This window comes from Nomascus leucogenys, chromosome 2, assembly GCF_006542625.1.
Source record: "Nomascus leucogenys isolate Asia chromosome 2, Asia_NLE_v1, whole genome shotgun sequence".
NCBI lineage: Eukaryota > Metazoa > Chordata > Mammalia > Primates > Hylobatidae > Nomascus > Nomascus leucogenys.
The window spans coordinates 40767865-40786299 of NC_044382.1; the positions used below are offsets into that span (position 1 = coordinate 40767865).

The 18435-nt window shown below is 39.3% G+C and overlaps 1 protein-coding gene across 4 annotated transcripts in view; it reads right to left on the minus strand.

Moving 5' to 3' along the window:
• Positions 1-18435, minus strand: part of PKD2L2 (polycystin 2 like 2, transient receptor potential cation channel) — a 50411-nt gene that overhangs the window by 5007 nt on the left and 26969 nt on the right. For 2 of the 4 annotated variants that reach the window (XM_030828709.1, XM_030828713.1), the window contains exons 9-14: positions 11606-11726; positions 9847-9948; positions 7972-8036; positions 7163-7217; positions 1618-1730; positions 1108-1210 (exon numbers count right to left, since the gene is read on the minus strand). In XM_030828709.1, the coding sequence (XP_030684569.1) occupies positions 1108-1210; positions 1618-1730; positions 7163-7217; positions 7972-8036; positions 9847-9948; positions 11606-11726 (559 nt within the window). The remainder of the gene's footprint in view (positions 1-1107; positions 1211-1617; positions 1731-7162; positions 7218-7971; positions 8037-9846; positions 9949-11605; positions 11727-18435) is intronic. The other 2 variants (XM_030828714.1, XM_003266426.2) reach the window with 2 other exon arrangements.

Here is an 18435-nt window from a genome sequence, read left to right on the forward strand (position 1 = left end):
ATGGTAGGGAACAACAGGGTCACTAAACTATTTGGCTGGCTATGACTCTGGGAAATGGTAAGACAGGGAAAGGCCATGTTCATTCCCTTGTGCAAATCTAGGGAGAAGCCGCAGAGAGAACAGTTAGCATTTCTTGTTACAATGAATTATCCTATTAAGAACACTTGATGTACGGTCTCTTAAGAGAAGAGCTTGTCCTGAGGAAGGTGAGTAGTAATCTAAAAATGTCTTTATATTTGAGTTTTAAAATTCAGGGACTGTTGAGCACCAATGTGGAAGTTGAGTGCTACGGTCAAATGATATTGCTTGGGCTAAGAGAACATATGGCTATCGTAGGGGGGCTTACATAGCCTAGAAAAATTAGAAGAGTTTCTCTCCGGTTTCCAAAATGCCAGCACTTTCCAACCCTCCAAATAAGGCTGTTACAGCATCCTCATTTACACTTTCCAAACATAACTTCTTATGACAGTGATACGCCTACCCTGCTCTGTATTTTATTTTTGGGAAACCTTAAATGCATTACACCTTAGAAATGGTCTAGGTAAATTTCCAGTTTGAAGATGTTAGTGAAATTTCTGTAGGTGGCTGGGGAGTTTGTTCTACACTTTGGCTTTTTCCAGAAGACTTCAAATTCTAAAGAATGGAGGGGAGGTTACTTTACTTTGGTCTTATGTAATGGTTTCCCAGAATCCTAAGCCTTTATTAATTTATCTGTGGCCAAAGGAATTCAGAACATGGTACCTGATGCACTTGATAGCATCAATAGTTTTTCTACTCTGTAACTATGAGAAAACTGTCTTTATCTACTTACTGAACTACTGGAGACCTGCCCCATGAACTAGAAGCATTTTCTTGTACTTTTACTTTTCTAGAATTTGATAATAAACCTCATTATAAAATCCTTTGTACCAGTGTGTGTATACTGGAGGCTTGTCATAATATGCATGGATTGTACAGTGAGTCCCTGTCAGAGGCACTTAGTTCTGACCCTAAGGATAGTTTGATGATAGGTTGTTTAGTACTTTTTAAAGTGTGCCTGAAAAGGGCACAAGTTTATGAAGTAATAATGAATAAGAAATGCTCAATGATTGCATCACAGATTCTTACCTCCACTTGTCTCAATACCATAGAGCTGAAACCTTTCTCACCACTTGATTTAGCTTCAAATTGATGTAATTCCTTCTGCAGCTCCACAGCATATAAAAAGAGTCTAGAAAATTTTGAAGGAAGTAGAGAATGAGTCAGTAATACACTTTCATGTATAGACAGCAAGTTACTAGTGCGAAATGCTTTGGGAAGATAGAATTGTAAGCGCCTAAAACATGCCTCTTGTGGCCAGTTACAGATCTAATATTCTAAAGCTGTGTGGAGAACAGGATGCTATGCAAATAAAATATAAATGGCAGTTTCTGTTATTTAGAGATACAGGGATGTAATCAAAAGCTTCTCACCTTTTAAGCAAATGGAGTCATACGCAACTTTAAAATTGGATAGAAATTAAATAAAGGCATCCCAATAGAATAAGGTTTTGGGTTCAGGAAAATAATGTGTTTAACTCATGTCCTTAATTCCCATGTCATGATATCCCGTAATAGTCTGGTTAGAACATAAGCTTACTCTCGAAATTGTTCGTGAGTGACAGGCTGGTAGTCATCTTGAAATTCCATGGAATAATACTTTTTCTCAAGCCTCTCTTTCCATTTTTTCATCTGCTCTGCCTTTTGAATCTCCTGTCAGGGTAGAGGACAAGTAAAGGCTGCAATCTTTAGTTCTCTATTTCAAGTCTTTGGCACACAAGCATCACAGGGTTGAGGATCTTAAGCTGTTCTCCTCTCCAGCCCTCAGATTTTGAGCCCTGCCGACTTTGTGCCCTGCCTGGATTTTAGATCTGTGCATCAGCAAAGTCACTTCAGAGGACTTGATTGGTGTAATTGCTGTCTAGCATAGATAGGGAAGCTTTGTAAACAAATTATAAATTACATTTCACTGCCTTTTTCCTTTAGCATCTCCATCTAAATTATTTTCTTTCTTGTGGTCAAAGCTAAGATGTTCTTTCTGTGCCTCTGTTCTTTAGCAAATGTAACTAGTAATTAGATTCAAAGTGTATCTGTGGGTATTTTTGGCCTTTCCAGCAGCTTCTCAGCCAGATGACTTCAAACCCCCCTCTTTGTAATTACTGCATTGGTTAGTCAATGTGTGTACTCCAATCTGTCTACGTATCCAAAAACAAGCCCTTTGTACCATAAAATTTGTTACTGAACCTTCCTGTGGACTGTTCTCACTACCACCCGCTTTCCTTACAGTGTCCAAATACCTTTTTCCCAGCTACAGATAAAAAGGGCCCTGTGTGTTGTGGAAAATAACCATAGCACTAGAAAAAGGTAAAGAAAGAGGAGACAATGCACCCAGATGTGATTCAAAACCTTCTCAGTAAATTGGTATGATACTTCCCTGCTCCAGCAATAATGCCAGGTAGCAAAGTGGATCCCTTTATTAGGGTTCTGATTACCTTCCTCAGAGAGGATGGTGATGCCTAGTGCCATACACTCTGTGGTTGCTTGATAAGTGTGTACTCTTCTGGTCAGAGAAACTGTCTTAGAGAGTGCCTTTCTTTAAACCAACATTTTTTTTCTTTGTGTGTGTGTGACAGTCTCTCTGTCACCCAGGCTGGAGTGCAGTGGCACGATCTCGGCTCACTGCACCCTCGCACTCTATCACCCAGGCTGCAGTGCAGTGGCGCAATCTTAGCATTCAATGTGGAAGTTGAATGCTAACCACCCCTCTCGGTTCAAAGGATTCTCCTTCCTCAGCCTCCCGAGTAGCTGGGATTACAGGCGTGCACCACCACATCCGGCTAATTTTTGTATTTTTTTTAGTAGAGATGGGTTTCGCCATGTTGGCCAGGCTGGTCTTGAACTCACAGTCTCAAGTGATCCGCCTGCGTCAGCCTCCCAACGTGCTGGGATTACAGGTGCGAGCCACCACGCCCAGCCTTAAACGAACATATTCGAAGCAGCAAAGGATGGCTTTCAATCCTAGTTTTGTTTTGGACACATTACAGCACCCATGGTTTGGCTCATTTACTAATACTTTTAATGTGCTAAAGTGGTAGTCTCTGAAACCATTTCTAAATGACCAGGCCAATTATAAAGTGGATGTGTTAGTAATAAAGGTAGAATAGACTATGCGTAGTAAACTTATTTTAAAAACCTATCTCAGCCATCACTCTTTTTGTGAAGCCTTCCTTGACACTCAGAGGGAAGTGGTACCTTTCCTCATAGGCTGAGAACCAACTCTTTGGTGACCCTTGCTCCAAGCTCCTAGGTCCTGGTCGCCCTACCTCCTTCCCTTTTGGTAGCTGCCTCCTGCAGTTAGTTGTCTCTGGGTGATCTTCATGTTCATATTGTCCCTTATACTCCTGTAATATCTCAGAAGCAAATTCTGTATACCAGACTCCCTCTTTTTAAACTACCTAAGTGATTTCTGTTTTTCTGACAACTCTTAACTGATGAATAATTGGTAGCAGGGGAGACCCAAAGAAACAGACCCTCATAGACAGCATGCTTCCACCAAGGGGCACAACAATTGACTTAAACTGAATTTGAGACTGCCACCTGACCATTTGGAATTCCTCATGCCTACAGAACCAGCAGGGAAAGAAGTGGTTATTTATGTGTTGAGATGATTGATCCGAATTACCAAGGGGAAATTGGATTACTGCCACAAACTAGCACAGAGCAGACTGTGCCCAAGGGATTCTCTGGGGTGCCTCTTAATACTTACATGTCCAAAAGTAAAAGGTAATGGGAAACCACAGCATTCCGTTAAAGACAGGACCACTGAGAGTTCAGATTCTGAACTAATTAAGGTTAATCCTAATGCAGCTGGCTGAGCTCTTGGCTGTAGGCAAAGGGAATGATACGGAATGGGTAGGAGAAGGAAGTTACAAATCCAACTGTAGCCTTGTAATCTGTTACAGAAACAAAGACTAGCCCCTATTCCTATTTCCTTCTTTGCTTTTTATGTGTATATTTTCTTTCTCCTTTATCTAAGGAATGCTGATGGTGGCTAACTGTGGTTTAAACATTAGGTTGCAAAGTATTCTTAAGGAATTGTGGTTCAACTAGAAGAGGTCATAATATCCACAGATGGATACAATTACTTTTGGGACTTTGCTTCTCCCTTTTTAGGGAGCAGGTGAAAGTACCTTCATTTGTATAAAGGATAGTTTGATCTTACTGGATAGAAGCTTGGAATCGTCATTTTATGGAAGTGCAAATGGTATGCCACAAGAGTGGAATGGACCAACTGTTTACAGCTCAAAATTTACCCTCTTATACTCTGTGATGTTGGGTTTTAGGCTTTGTAAGCTTCATTCCCTAAACTCTTAATACCTGGATTCCTGTTAGATTCTGCCAGTATTTGCAGGATAGAGGGGAGAAAGATCGTGTTTTTTTTTTTTTTTTTTTTTTTTTGGTTTGTTTTGTTTTTTGTTCTGTTTCTATTGGCATTGCTTATGCAATGGTAGTTATCTCCAGCAGCAGTGGCTCCAGCTGTAGTATCTAGCTGCTTTTGGCATACTCAGAAGCAGCCTCGTCACACCGACTCAAGAAGTAACAGATTGAGTATCCCTAATCGGAAATCTGAAGTGTTCAAAATCCAAAACTTTAGCACCTCCATGACTCTCAAAGGAAATGCTCACTGGAGCATTTTGGATTTCAGATTTTTGAATTAGGAATGCTGAACCAGTAGGTATATAATGCAGATATTCCAACATCCAAAAAAAATCTGAACTCTAAAACACTTCTGGGTCCCAAGCATTTTGGATAAAGAATACTCAACCTTTATCAGCAGCAGCAGTGAGGTACCTTCTCATCACAGGACTGAGCAACAGCTCCACAAGCCCCTTCTCTAAGATAGTAGGTTCTAGTAACACCACCTTGTGTAATCTTAGCCCTAGGAGTGGTAACCTCTTCCTGCAGTCGTTATTTATGGGTTGCCTCAGTGTTGTCATTTCACTTTTTTCTGTCTTTTAATACCTGTGTAGTAACCAATTCACTGTAGTATATTTTCTCTATTTGAAATACATATTGTGGTTTCTGAGTGGGCTGTGATTGATAGATGTAGTACGTTTTCTCATTTGGTCAGGTGTATTTTCGTGTCTTTTTTTTTTTTTTTTTGAGACAGTTTCGCTCTTGTTGTCCAGGCTGGAGTGCAATGGCATGATCTTGGCTCACTGCAACCTCCACCTCCTGGGTTCAAGCAATTCTCCTGCCTCAGCCTCCCAAGTAGCTGGGATCACAGGTGCACACCACCACGCCCAGCTAATTTTGTATTTTTTAGTAGAGATGGGGTTTCAGCATGTTCACCAAACTCCTGACCTCAAGTGATCCACCCACCTCAAGTCTCCCAAAGTGCTGGGATTACAGGTGTGAACCACCATGCCCTGCCGTATTTTTGTGTCTTTAAGGAATGTTTAAAGTTTTTTCTTATCTTGGTTTTGAACATTTTGTTAATTGCTGGGCATTTTCTACTTTGTTGCTGTTTTTACCAAACCAATTGATGTTTGCATATATGACATTTATGTAAATTATTTTTCCTACCACTTTACCTAATTATCTTTTTATTGTAATTTTTCAGATCATCGTATACCTAGAAAATTGAAGAGAATCATAAGTAAAGGCAGTTTTACTTTTTTCAATTAGAAATACCTCTAATGTAGTTCTGTTATCTAATTGTTTTGACTTTACCCCTTCAATACATCACTGTCTTGTCCCTGACATGTTCAGTGTTTTCCTATTAAGTAAGGTGAAGAGGATAAGATCAATGTTTTTATCATATCAAGGAAGTATCATTGATTTTTATTTTTCCCCTCAAGATTGGGTGTTGAAACTTATAAAATACCCAGCATTTGTGGAAAATGATCATGCAGTTTTCCTTTTTTAATGCAATGAATTATGTTAATTAGTTGATTACCCAATTTTGAACCATCTTTTCATGCCTAGAATAAATACTATCTGAATCTTGATACATTATTGTGTGCTGTTAGATTCTATCTGCTAATATTTTATTTAGGATTTTTGCTTCAAGATTTATATATGAGATTTTCTGTTTTTGGCACAATATATAGTAGTTTCATAAATGTAATTTGGGAGTTTCTCTTTTCTCTTTGCCAGAGTATTTTCTTTTTTTTCTTTGTTAGGGCAAAGAGGAATGGCTTAAATAGCTTGAAACTGTTTGCTCCTTAAAATATTGTAGAATTTCCTTGTGAAGACCATCTGATTGATTTTGGAGACGCATTTAAGTGAACCTGTGTCGTTCAAACCCATGTTGTTCAAGAGTCAGCTGTACTTTCCAGCCCTGGAATTAGCGAGACCTCGAAGGAGCCCCAGTTCGTTTTAGAGGAGAATGCTATTTGGAAGCCAAGATCTGGGTACTAGTGCTCATTGCTACTAGGGTGTCATTTCTTCTAGCCCTCATAGTGGATTGGACAGAGCTAGAAAATACATGTATGTACGCAAATAGATCTAGATTCCAATCCAGCACCACAAAGTTCACCTTCAGCCTTTCCATTTGTATAATTCCTTTATCCGAAAAGGAGAACTTCAATATTTATTTGCTTGCTTATTAGATTCTCCTGACCCTGCTGCCTTCTTTCTGAGTGTTTGGAGGGGAGAGGTGGTGACCAGAAGTAGAGCAATGGTTCACTTTTTTTTTTTTAAGTGGTAGTGGTAATAGTATATTTAAGGAACATAGATGTTCCTTAAATTCTGCTATTGTCAGATATATGTTACATATTACAATTTTTGAAATACAAAATTGTTAAAGTAATTCATCACATTAGTGATTACAAGAGAAAAGTTATCAAATCATCTCCATAGAGTATACTCACTATGAATACCCAGTGTGATATTCACACAGTGAGTGTACACCTGTAGGATTAGGTATCTGGCTGAGAGTACAGGTAGGAGAGAGGAAGCATCTGAAATCCAAATGGTTTGTCCTAAACATGAAAGGATCTAGATTCTGCGAGATTTATTTGGAGATGACAATTACTATTCTGAAAAACAGCAAATCATTTCAATTCTTAACCAGAGCATTTTTGTGAGCATATTTCTAATACAGCTACCACTTGTGTTTATGAAAAAAATTAAAATCTTACATTTTTGTCAAAGCCTTCTCTTCTGGCTTGTTCAGCCAAATCTCCGATGCCTTTGCTACTGAGAATATAAAATAAAAATCAGAGACAAATGACAATAAAAAAGGAAATGCCACCATAAAGTACAATCGGATCTGTAGTAAGGATCTGAATAATTTCTTCCTGATAATGCTAATTATTTGGAAAATATGATCATTAACAAGTTCTTCAGAGTATCATATGTCATTAACTGTGAAAAAAATGTTTATGTTCCACTGCCAGAGTTCTGGGTTTGGGAAGTATTTTGACACCAAAGTCATTTAATAAATACAAGTGTAAATACAGTGTAAGTATAAGTATTGTCCATAAGTATTGTGTGTAAATGTTTTTATTTTTGTAGCCAAATAAATGCATTTAATTTAGACTAAAATTGTTTCTAACCTTTTTAGAGGGATTTTATTGTCCCCTCCAGCTTTCTCTTACAGCTTTTTCTGAGTAGGATGGCAGGCATTATATTAATTTTAAATTAGCTAGAATTTCATGATGTCCTCAGAAATTAGGAGGCACTCCTGGGTGTACTGGGTGTATTTAGAATCGCCACATAGGTTGATGGTTGTTTTGCAATTAAAACCTTACTCATGGCCAGGCACGGTGGCTCACGCCTGTAATCCCAACACTTTGGGGTCACCTGAGGTCAGGAGTTTGAGACCAGTCTGACCAACATGGTGAAACCCCGTCTCTATTTAAAAAAAAAAAACAACAACCTTATAAGGTTCTCATATAATGTAGAACTTTAAAATGTTAAGTTAAACATTTGAGAGAAGTCATCTTACGTTTTCTTGTCTTCATCTTTTTGAGCTTTCTTCAATCTGAATTTCTCGAGAACATTTTTGTAACTCTGGACATAATTTAAAATAGTTTGAAAATTCATTAAAATATATCCTTGATTATTAATGTTTTATCAAAGTAAAATAAATATGGAATGCTTGTCCCTCTGGATTGCTACCCTAAAGGACTGTGGAGGTAAATACTATGATTATCCTTCTTTCACCTCATTGCTACATATGGTTTACGCCTGCTGGTGAAAACCCAAAAGGGGTTCTTCTGTTGGGGGCATTACTCTGGAACTTGGAAAAAGCAAAAATCTTTAAAAAGCATTAACATGCCGGGCACGGTGGCTCACACCTATAATCCCAGCACTTTGGGAGGCCGAGGCAGGTGGATCACGAGGTCAGGAGATCGAGACCATCCTGGCTAACAAGGTGAAACCCCGTCTCTACTAAAAAATACAAAAATTAGCCGGGCGTGGTGGCGAGTGCCTGTAGTCCCAGCTACTCGGGAGGCTGAGGCAGGAGAATGGCGTGAACCCGGGAGGCGGAGCTTGCAGTGACCGAGATCGCGCCACTGCACTCCAGACTGGGTGAAAGAGCGAAGACTCCGTCTCAAAAAAAAAAAAAAAAGCGTTAACATGTATTGCCTTAAGGATGTTAACACTTTTAATGAATATAACCAACATCATATTCAAGTGATAAAAGATGTGGAAAAAAAGCAAACTAATTGGATAGCTTAACGGTTTTTTTGGTCTTGGACAAAGTTCGTAAACCCCACTAACCCTGCAGCTACTAGGACCTCTTCTCTGTGAAGTGCTATGCTTTAGAAACATGGGGTATGCAGAGATGGCCAAACTGGCAGGGGAGATGTGACTGGTACACATATAACTCTGCTACAGCTCAAACTGAGGTAGATATTGAGAAGAGGACAGGACAGATTCCACTTTTTGAAGAAGAATAGAGTGGTAGCAAGAGAGAAGAGCTGTAGGAATATTTCAGGGGTCAGAGAATGACTTGAGCAGAGGCTCAGAGGAGAGAGTGAGAACAAGCGTTACAAAACAAATTAGCCGGGACATACAATGTTGTAAATAGAGACAGAAAGGTAGAAACTATAGTAAAATTATAGTTAATGAAGATAGGTTAGGACTGTGAGACTTGAGGGTTTGGAATATTCAGGTAAGGAATTCAGACTTGACAGGCCTAGGGAAACTGATAATCACATCTGGACTGGCACAGGGAAGAGGCTAGAATAGTCAGGAAATGTTACCATAGTGAAGGCTGGGTGAAAAGTACTGAAAGCCTCATCTAGTGGCAGTTAGAATTTAAAGTATTCCACAAATGTAAGCAAGAACTACAGAGATAAACTATACATATGCTGTGACAATAGACTACATAAGGGACAAGGAAACAAATTCTTTTCAAGGTTTTTGAGCCAGGAGTGACTTGAGAGGATAGTGTTGCCATGAACAGAAACAGGAAAGTGAGGAAGACAAGACACATGGAGTTCTGAGTTTAGATTGTTGATAGAAATTTAACAGCATCCAGAGCATAAACTTTCTGGAAGGAAGAGAGGGTTTTATTATAATACTCAACAGTGCTTTGCATTTAGGAAATCACTCAATAACTATTTGATATATTGAACTCTGAAATAATTTTGGCTACATTTTTGAAGTCAGAGAGCATATCTCACTTCTGTAATAATGAAATAATGTGAATATGAGTAACACTGGATCAAAACACAAAACAAGCCCTGGGGGTGGGATGGGGTGGGAGTGGGGAGAGCATGACCACTTGGGATTAAGTGGTATTCAAACTACAAGAAGATAAACTATATGAGATTTGTCTTAGAATTCTAATTAGGAAAGAAATTTGACTTACCTGTTTAATCATTTTACCAAGTTCAAAATCTGGCCTTCTGCCTATTGAATAATCAGCTTTCACTTCAGAATAGGTATCATTAATAATTGCCAAGAACATATTCTAGGGATAAGTATTCAAATAATTATTTCAATAAAAATTTAGTTTAAATGTTAGTGACTTTTAAACTAACAAGTTTTGGGTTTGTAAAATTATATTTAAATTTTAAAAGTAGGCCAGGCGCAGTGGCTCACGCCTGTAATCCCAGCACCCAGGAGGCCAAGGTGAGTGAATCACTTGAGGACAGGAGTTCAAGATCAGCCTGGCCAACATGGCAAAATCCTGTCTCTACTAAAAATACAAAAATTATCCAGGCGTGGTGGTGCACACCTGTAGCCCCAGCTACTTGGGAGGTGGAGGCAGGAGAATCTCTCGAATCCAGGAGGTGGAGGTTGCAGTGAGCCGAGTGAGATCGCACCACTGCACTCCAGCCCGGGTGACAGAGCAAGACTCCGTCTCAAAAAAAAAAAAAAAAAAAAAACAGGAAAAACAAAAAAAATCAAATTTTAAAAGTAACCCATATGCTCAAAAATGGGGAGATGACTATGCAGACAATAAAGTAGAATAGAAAATGTGTAGTGTGTGGGTATGGGCAAATATGTTTATGGCAAATGAGTAAAGCAGAATGTAAAAGAATGCATATGAACTGGTTATATATACACAAATTAATATTACATAATGGAAGAAAATTTAGAATGATGTAATTATGTGTTCATAAGGGCGTTTTTTGTTTGTTTGTTTTTGAGACAGGGTCCCACCCTGTTGCCCAGTGCAGTTATGCGATCTCAGCTCATTGCAGCCTCCCACTCCCAGCTTCAAGCGATTCTCATGCCTCAGCCACCCAAGTAGCTGGTATTATAGGTGTACATCACCACGCCTAGCTAATTTTTGTATTTTTAGTAGAGACAGCATTTCGTCATGTTGCCCAGGCTGGTCTTGAACTCCTGAGCTCAAGCGATCTGCCTGCCTCTGCCTCCCAAAGTGCTAGGATTGTAGGTGTGAGCCACTGTGTCCAGCCAAGGATGTTTGTTGTTACTGTTGTTTTTTAATTCTATGAAGCTGTTTAAATTTACAGTCTTACTACAGCTCCTGCAACTACTAATGTCCAGATAACACAAATGTAGAAAGGATGTTCTTACCCTACCAGCCCACCTTTCACTGTGGCCCAGCTCTGTCACTCTAAGACTCTTGTCTGTCAACAGGGGATAACTTCCATGCCTGACAAAAAATGTTTTCATGGAGGACAGTACAATGCCTTGACTAGAAAGGCAAGGTTCCTTGGTTAGGGAGCCCAAATAGACTTGTTCTGAGTGCATGTGAGAGATCCATCCTGATAACTCCTGAAAACCACAACTTGGTAAGTGTTTAGCTGTAAGGGCCAAAAGCCATTGCAATATGGGCAGAATATTAATGGCCACATTCATGACTTGTGGCATGCATTGTCCCAGCCTGAAGAGACTTGGGACATTCCAATTATTTATGTGAGGGATTTAGCACATTCCCATCTAAAACACCCAGAAATTAACTACTGTGATTACATTCTCCAACTTGAAAACAGTCACTGGACTAGTGAACCTGGATTACTAGGGATCCACACAACTCTTAATAAATGTAAAGTACTCTGACAGCTGAACAGAAATAATAGTTTATTCTAAATGAGTAATTTTATTTTTTATTCTAAAAAGTAAGAAATGTAAGGAATATATATTATCATTCTTACCAGCAAGACAAAGAACACAAAAAAGATGAAAGTGATGAAGTAAATGGGTCCCAAGATAGGATTGGCTTGCTGAATACTAGCAAAATTAAAATCTCCAAGAACAATTCGAAACTGTGCAAATCTTTAAGAAAGAAAAACATTAGAAAATATATACCTTCATGTACATACATGACAACTGATGAGAGTTACTAATGTCTCTAAGAGGATATCTGGCAGCATATGGCATATGCTTTCTGACTTTAATTATGTTAGTACAGAGTTATGTAAAATTGGATGTAGAAAATTCCCCTAAAGGAAAGACTTAAGGTACCTCAATAGCTGAACAGGTAATGTAGGAAATGACCACTTTAACGAATGTGAACTCACTGTTCATCTATAACTTTTTTTTTTTTTTTTGAGACAGTCAAACTCTGTCGCCCAGGCTAGAGTGCAGTGGTGCTACCTCAGCTCACTGCAACCTCTGTCTTCCAGGTTCAGGCGATTCTCCTCCCTCAGACTCCCAAGTAGCTGGGATTACAGGCGTGCACCACCATGCCCAGCTACTTTTTTTGTATTTTTAGTAGAGACAGCCTCACCATGTTGGCCAGGCTGATCTCAAACTTCTGGCCTCAAGTGATCCGCCCATCTCGGCCTCCCAAAGTGCTGGGATTACAGGCATGAGCCACCACACCCAGCCCACCTATAACATTTGAACCTGAGATACCTGTTTACTAACTGGTTTTGGCAGTGGCCTCCTTGGCCGGCTATGCCTGTGCCCTTCTAAACATTAGAACTTTGAATTGGTTCAACAAGTGATTTTTCAACTTGTAGAAGGTTTAGACCCAAGAGCCCTAAACTTTCTAATGTCAGTGAAGTGAATTTTTGTCTTAACCAACTCTTAAATTCTGATAAAATAGGAATGCCAACAATTTGTCACTTGCTAGTCTCAAACAAGTGCTGATAATAATACTCAACATGATCCTAAGGTTTATTTTACCCTCTTTGTGATTTTTTTTTTTTTTTTTTTTTTTTTTAGATGGAGTTTCGCTTTTGTCACCCAGGCTGGAGTGCAATGGCATGATCTCGGCTCACCACAACCTCTGCCTCCCAGGTTCAAGCAATTCTCCTGCCTCAGCCTCCCAAGTAGCTGGGACTACAGGTGTGTGCCACCATGCCCAGCTAATTTCTGTATTTTTAGTAGAGACGGGGTTTCACCATCTTGGCCAGGCTGGTCTTGAACTCCTGACCTCATGATCCACCCGCCTCAACCTCCCAAAGTGCTGGGATTACAGGCGTGAGCCACCATGCCTGGCCCTATTTTACCCTCTTTGATAGCCTGGTTTGATATGAAATACCACTTAAAATATTTCAAACCTCGCTTTTTCTAATTTTAAAGATGGAAAATGAAGAAATTAAGACTTTGAGTAGCACAGTAGTAACAAGTAGAATTAGAATTTTCTAACTTGAAAATCTTATTTTCTCATTATTAACTTGCAGTGGTCTCACTAGACATATCAGGAATATCAGTTTAAATTATGTGTGTGTGTTCTTTATGAGGAAATTTGGAAAGAATTTTTTTTTTTTTTTTTTGAGGCAGTGTTTTGCTCTTACCACCCAGGCTGGAGTGCAGTGGTGGGATCTTGGCTCACTGCAACCTGCATCTCCCCGGTTCAAGCGATTCTCCTGCCTCATCAGCCTCCTGAGTAGCTGGGATGACAGGCATATGCACCATGCCTGGCTTAATTTTTGTATTTTTAGTAGAGACGGAGTTTCACCACATTGGCCAGGTTGGTCTCAAATTCCTGACCTTAGGTGATCCACCCACCTTGGGCTCCCAAAGTGCTGGGATTACAGGAGTGTGGAAAGAAATTTTTAATCGTATGTTGATAACTGCGTAATTGGTCAGTGAAAAGGGAGAAAGGCTGCTTGTCCCTTATTGCTTTTGCCAATCACATAAAAGGAGCAAAAAGCTTTAATGAAGGAAGAAAAAGCATTCAAAGAAATGGGCTACATGAAGTCCTAGGACTCAGAGTTATCTGAGATTCCATCCTCGGTACCTAGTTAAGACCTGACCAAATCATACCTAAAGTATTTATCTTGCTTTTAATACTGATTTGTAATGCTTTCCTACGTAAGATAGAGAAAATACTGAATTGGAAGGAATTGGTAGAAAGTCTCACCACAAATCAAATATTTTTTCTGGCATAGGAGAATAAGAGGTTCTGTTTTAGTGTTTCTGCCATGATCTTTCATCTTTGAGTTGAAAAAAAAAAAAAAGATAAAGGAACCATTCTCATTCTTTTCTCCTCTCCAGATATTAGCTTAGTAACCAAAGCTTCCATTCAGCCCTTTTCTGTCAGGAAAGTGTTAAGATACTTCTGCTCTGTAATAGTGAGAATGACAAAAACTGAAGCATTTACTGAATGGTTAGAATCTCATAGAAACTGGAGGCTCCAAATACAGTATCTCTTTTCTTAATTGGAGCTTAGTTTATCCATTTTGTTTCTTTTTTGCAAGCTAAAAGCACCATGACGCCTCAACATACAGGGTTATATTGAATGAAAATACTGTTTTGTAACTTTTTGATGCCCCTGTTAACTTTAGATAGAGTTATCCCTTATTGAATTAAAATAACTAAAAGCGTGTTTCATAAGAACATGCCATTTGTCATTAATAAGACTTTCCAGTCTCTCTCTTGGAGTCATTGATTGGGTCACTACAAGAGATTCATCTTTAACTTGAGGGTGTAGCAATTCAAGCTCCCTGCTTGATGTATAGAAAGGTGACTAGATAGTCCTGTCCCTACACACACACACACACACACACACACACACACACACACACACACACATTGTACAGGCCCTGGACCTTGCCTCTGTCTCCTTCCTGAGAGATGGCCAGCAACACAGTTTCTCAACTGTTTCTTCTGGATCAGAAAAAAAAAAAGATTCTTGGAAGGTGGAAGAGAACCATAGGAAACTATTTCTCCCCTGTCCCCATATAGACAACAATTACATGGGCAGAATCTGTCAGATGTACTACTTTGGAACTCTAGAGTCTATTGAAGAAGGCCTGCAACTTCCAGGGAAAGGCTTGGACAGTAAATTGCAGTTAATTTTGGACAATTTCAGCTTTTATCTCAATAGCTATGCATCCCCTACTCATTAGCCTCATGGCTGGGATCCATGCACATGTTTGTGAAGCAGCTTGCATGTAGCTTATGGGAGCCATGTGGGGAATAAATACCATGTCTTTCAAATATCAGGGATCTGTGTGGTGATTGCTGATTGCTGCTTCTGATCGTGGGGATGCAGACACTGAGGTGAGCAGCCATTGTTGCATCTCCTCCATTGTTGCAAGACCATCGTCCTTCAGCTGAAGTAATGTCCTTGGGATTTAAAGGGCTGTTATCCTTCCCCTACCTCTCACTTTATTCTTCTCTTTTCCGTTTTTGGGATCCAGACATTAAAGAATAGAACATTCAAAACCAACTCCATATCAAGGGTAAGTTAGAAAGTCATTGTGCATGCCCAGGGAAAGGCATAGGCTGAGGAAAACCTGAGAAGACCTTAAGTGTGCAACTCAGGGTGATCCTTGGCATGGAGCCAGACTATAAAAATAAAAAATAAGAACAAAAAACGGCAAACCCTGGGCAAGGGGAAGAATCTGATTTTCAAAGTTATCACATTATTAGATTCAAATGTCTGGTTTGAATTTTTATTATTTTTTACTTTTTGTACAGACATGGTCTCCCTTAGTTTCCCAGACTGGTCTCAAACTGCTGGGCCCAAGTGATCCACTTGCCTTAGCCTCCCAAAGTGCTAGGAGGCTCACAAAGTGCAATGGCTCCAAAATGTGAGCCATCACACCCAGCCTGGTTTGAATTTTTTAAAAACCACAAAATCACAAGACATACAAAGTTTGAATCTAAAAATTCACCAAAAAATCACCAGATACACAAAGAAACAGGGAAATATGAGCCATTCAATGGAAAAAACAAAAACAAGAAAAACGCACACTAGTAGATACTGTCTCTGAGAAAGACCAGATGGTGACCTACTACAAAGACTTTAAAATAACTGTCTTAAAGATGCTGAAAGAACTAAAGGAAAACATGGATAAAATAAGAAAACATGAACAAAATGGAAGTATCAATAAAAAGAAAACCTAAGAAGAAACAAAAAATTCTAAGATGGAAAAATAATAACCAAAATGAGAAATTTACTAAAGAGATTCAAAGGAAGATTTGAGCAGGCAGAAAAAAAGAATGAAAGAACTTGAAGATAGGATAATTGACATTATTGAGTCTGAGAAACAGAAAAAAGAAGAAAAGTGAACAGGGCTGGGTGGCTCATGCTTGTAATCCCAGCACTTTAGGAGTCCAAGACAGGTGGATCACCTGAGGGCAGGAGTTCCAGACCAGCCTGGCCAACATAGTGAAACCCAGACTCTACTAAAAATACAAAATTAGCTGGGTGTGGTGGCACACGCCTGTAAGTCCCAGCTACTCAGGAGACTGAGACAGGAGAATTGCTTGAACCCAACAGGTGGAGTCTGCAGTAAGCTAAGATCCCACCACTGCACTCCAGCCTGGGTGAGACAGAGATTCCCATCTCAAAAAAAAAAAAAAAAAAAAAGAAAAGTGAACAGATACCAAGAGACCTGAAGGACACCATCAAGTAGACCAACATACACATTACAGAAGTTCCCAAAGGATTCTTATCCTTTTGGATAAGAGAAAGGTGCAGAGAGATTATTTGAAGAAATGATGGCCAAAAACTTCCCAAGTTTGATGAACAATATGAATTTAAACATCCAAGGAGCTCAGTGAACTCCAATAGAATGAACTCAAAGACAGCCACACCAAAACACATTATAGTCAAACTCAAAAGCCAAAGACAAAGAGAATCTTGACAGCTCATCACATACAAGGAATCCTCAAGAAGATTATCAGCGTATTTCTCATCAGAAACTTTGAAGACTACAAGACAGTGCACTGATATATTCAAAGTGCTAAAAGAAAAAAAAACGGTGGCAGCCAGGCTCAGTGGCTCATGCCTGTAATCCCCGCACTTTGGGAGGCCGAGGTGGTGGATCACAAGGTTAGGAATTCAAGACCAGCCTGGTTAACATGGCAAAACCCCGCCTCTACTAAAAATACAAAAATTAGCTGGGTGTGGTGGTGTGCATCTGTAATTCTAGCTACTTGGGAGGCTGAGGCACGAGAATCACTTGGACCTTGGAAATTGAGGCTGTGGTGAGTTGAGATCACACCACTGTACTCCAGCCTGAGTGAAAGTGCAATACTCTGTCACAAAAAAAAAAAGAAAAAAAAAGGAGAAGAAGAAAAGTGGCAACTAAGAATATTACATCTGGCAAAACTTTCCTTCAAAAGTGAGGAAGAGGCCAGGCATGGTGGTTGAGACCAGCCTGGCCAACATGATGAAACCTCATCTCTACCAAAAATATAAAAAATTAGCCAGGTATGATGGTGCACACCTGTAATCCCAGCTACTTGGGAAACTGAGGCAGGAGACTTGCTTGAACCTGGGAGTCAGAGGTTGTGGTGAGCTGAGATTGTGCCACTTCACTCCAGCCTGGGTGACAGAGTGAGACTCCGTTTCAAAAAAAAGTGAGGGAGAAATGGGCTGGGCATGATGACTCATGCCTGTGATCTCAGCACTTTGGGAGGCCAAGGTGGGAGGACCACTGGAGCCCAGAAGTTTGAGACCAGCCTTGGCAACATAGAAAGACTTCCATCTCTTAAAAAAAAGAAAAAAGAAAAAAAAATATATGTATACATATTTGGTCAGGGAGAAATGAAGACATTCCAAGATCAACAAAAGCTGAAGGAGTTTATTATCACTAGATCTATCCTATAAGAAGTTCTAAAAGGAATCCTACAGGTTGAAATGAAAGAACACTAGATAATAAAGCCATATGAAGGAATACAGATCTTAGTAAAGGTAAATACATGAGCAATTATAAAAGCTAGTATTATTATAACAACAGTTTGCAACTTCATTTTTGTTTTCTACATAATTTAAGAGACTAATGCATTAAAATTTTTCAGTTTGTTTTTGGACACAATGAACAAAGATGTAATTTTGTGACATCAATAAAAAACCTCCCCTTTGGGAGGCCAAGATGGGCAGATCACGAGGTCAGGAGTTCGAGACCAGCCTGACTAACATGGTGAAACCCCGTCTCTACTAAAAATACAAAAATTAGCTGGGCATGGTGGCGCACGCCTGTAATCCCACCTACTCAGGAGGCTGAGGCAGGAGAATTGCTTGAATCTGGGAGGCAGAGGTTGCAGTAAGCTGAGATTGCGCCACTGCACTCCAGCCTGGGCGACAGAGTGAGACTCCATCTCAAATAAAAAATAAAAATAAATAAAATAAATAAAAATAAAAATTAAAAATTAAAAACCTCCCAACAAAGAATAGTCAAGGATCTGGCTTCACTGGTAAATTCTACAAACATTTAAAGAATTAATGCCAATCTTCAAACTCTTCCAAAAATGGAAGAGAAGGGAATGCTTCCAAACTCATTTTACATGGCTAGCATTACCCTGAAACCTAAGCCAGACAAAGACAGTACAAGAAAAGAAAATTACAGGCCAATATACCTAATGAAGATAGATGCAAAAATCCTTAATAAATACTAGCAAGTCAAATTGAACAGCATATTAAAAGGATCATATACCACAAACAAGTGAGATTTAGCCCTACAATGCAACGATGATTCAACATACACAAATCAATAAATGTGATACACATTTAAAAAATGAAGGCTAAAAACCATATGATTGTCTTAATAGAAGCAGAAAAAAATTTGATAATATTCAA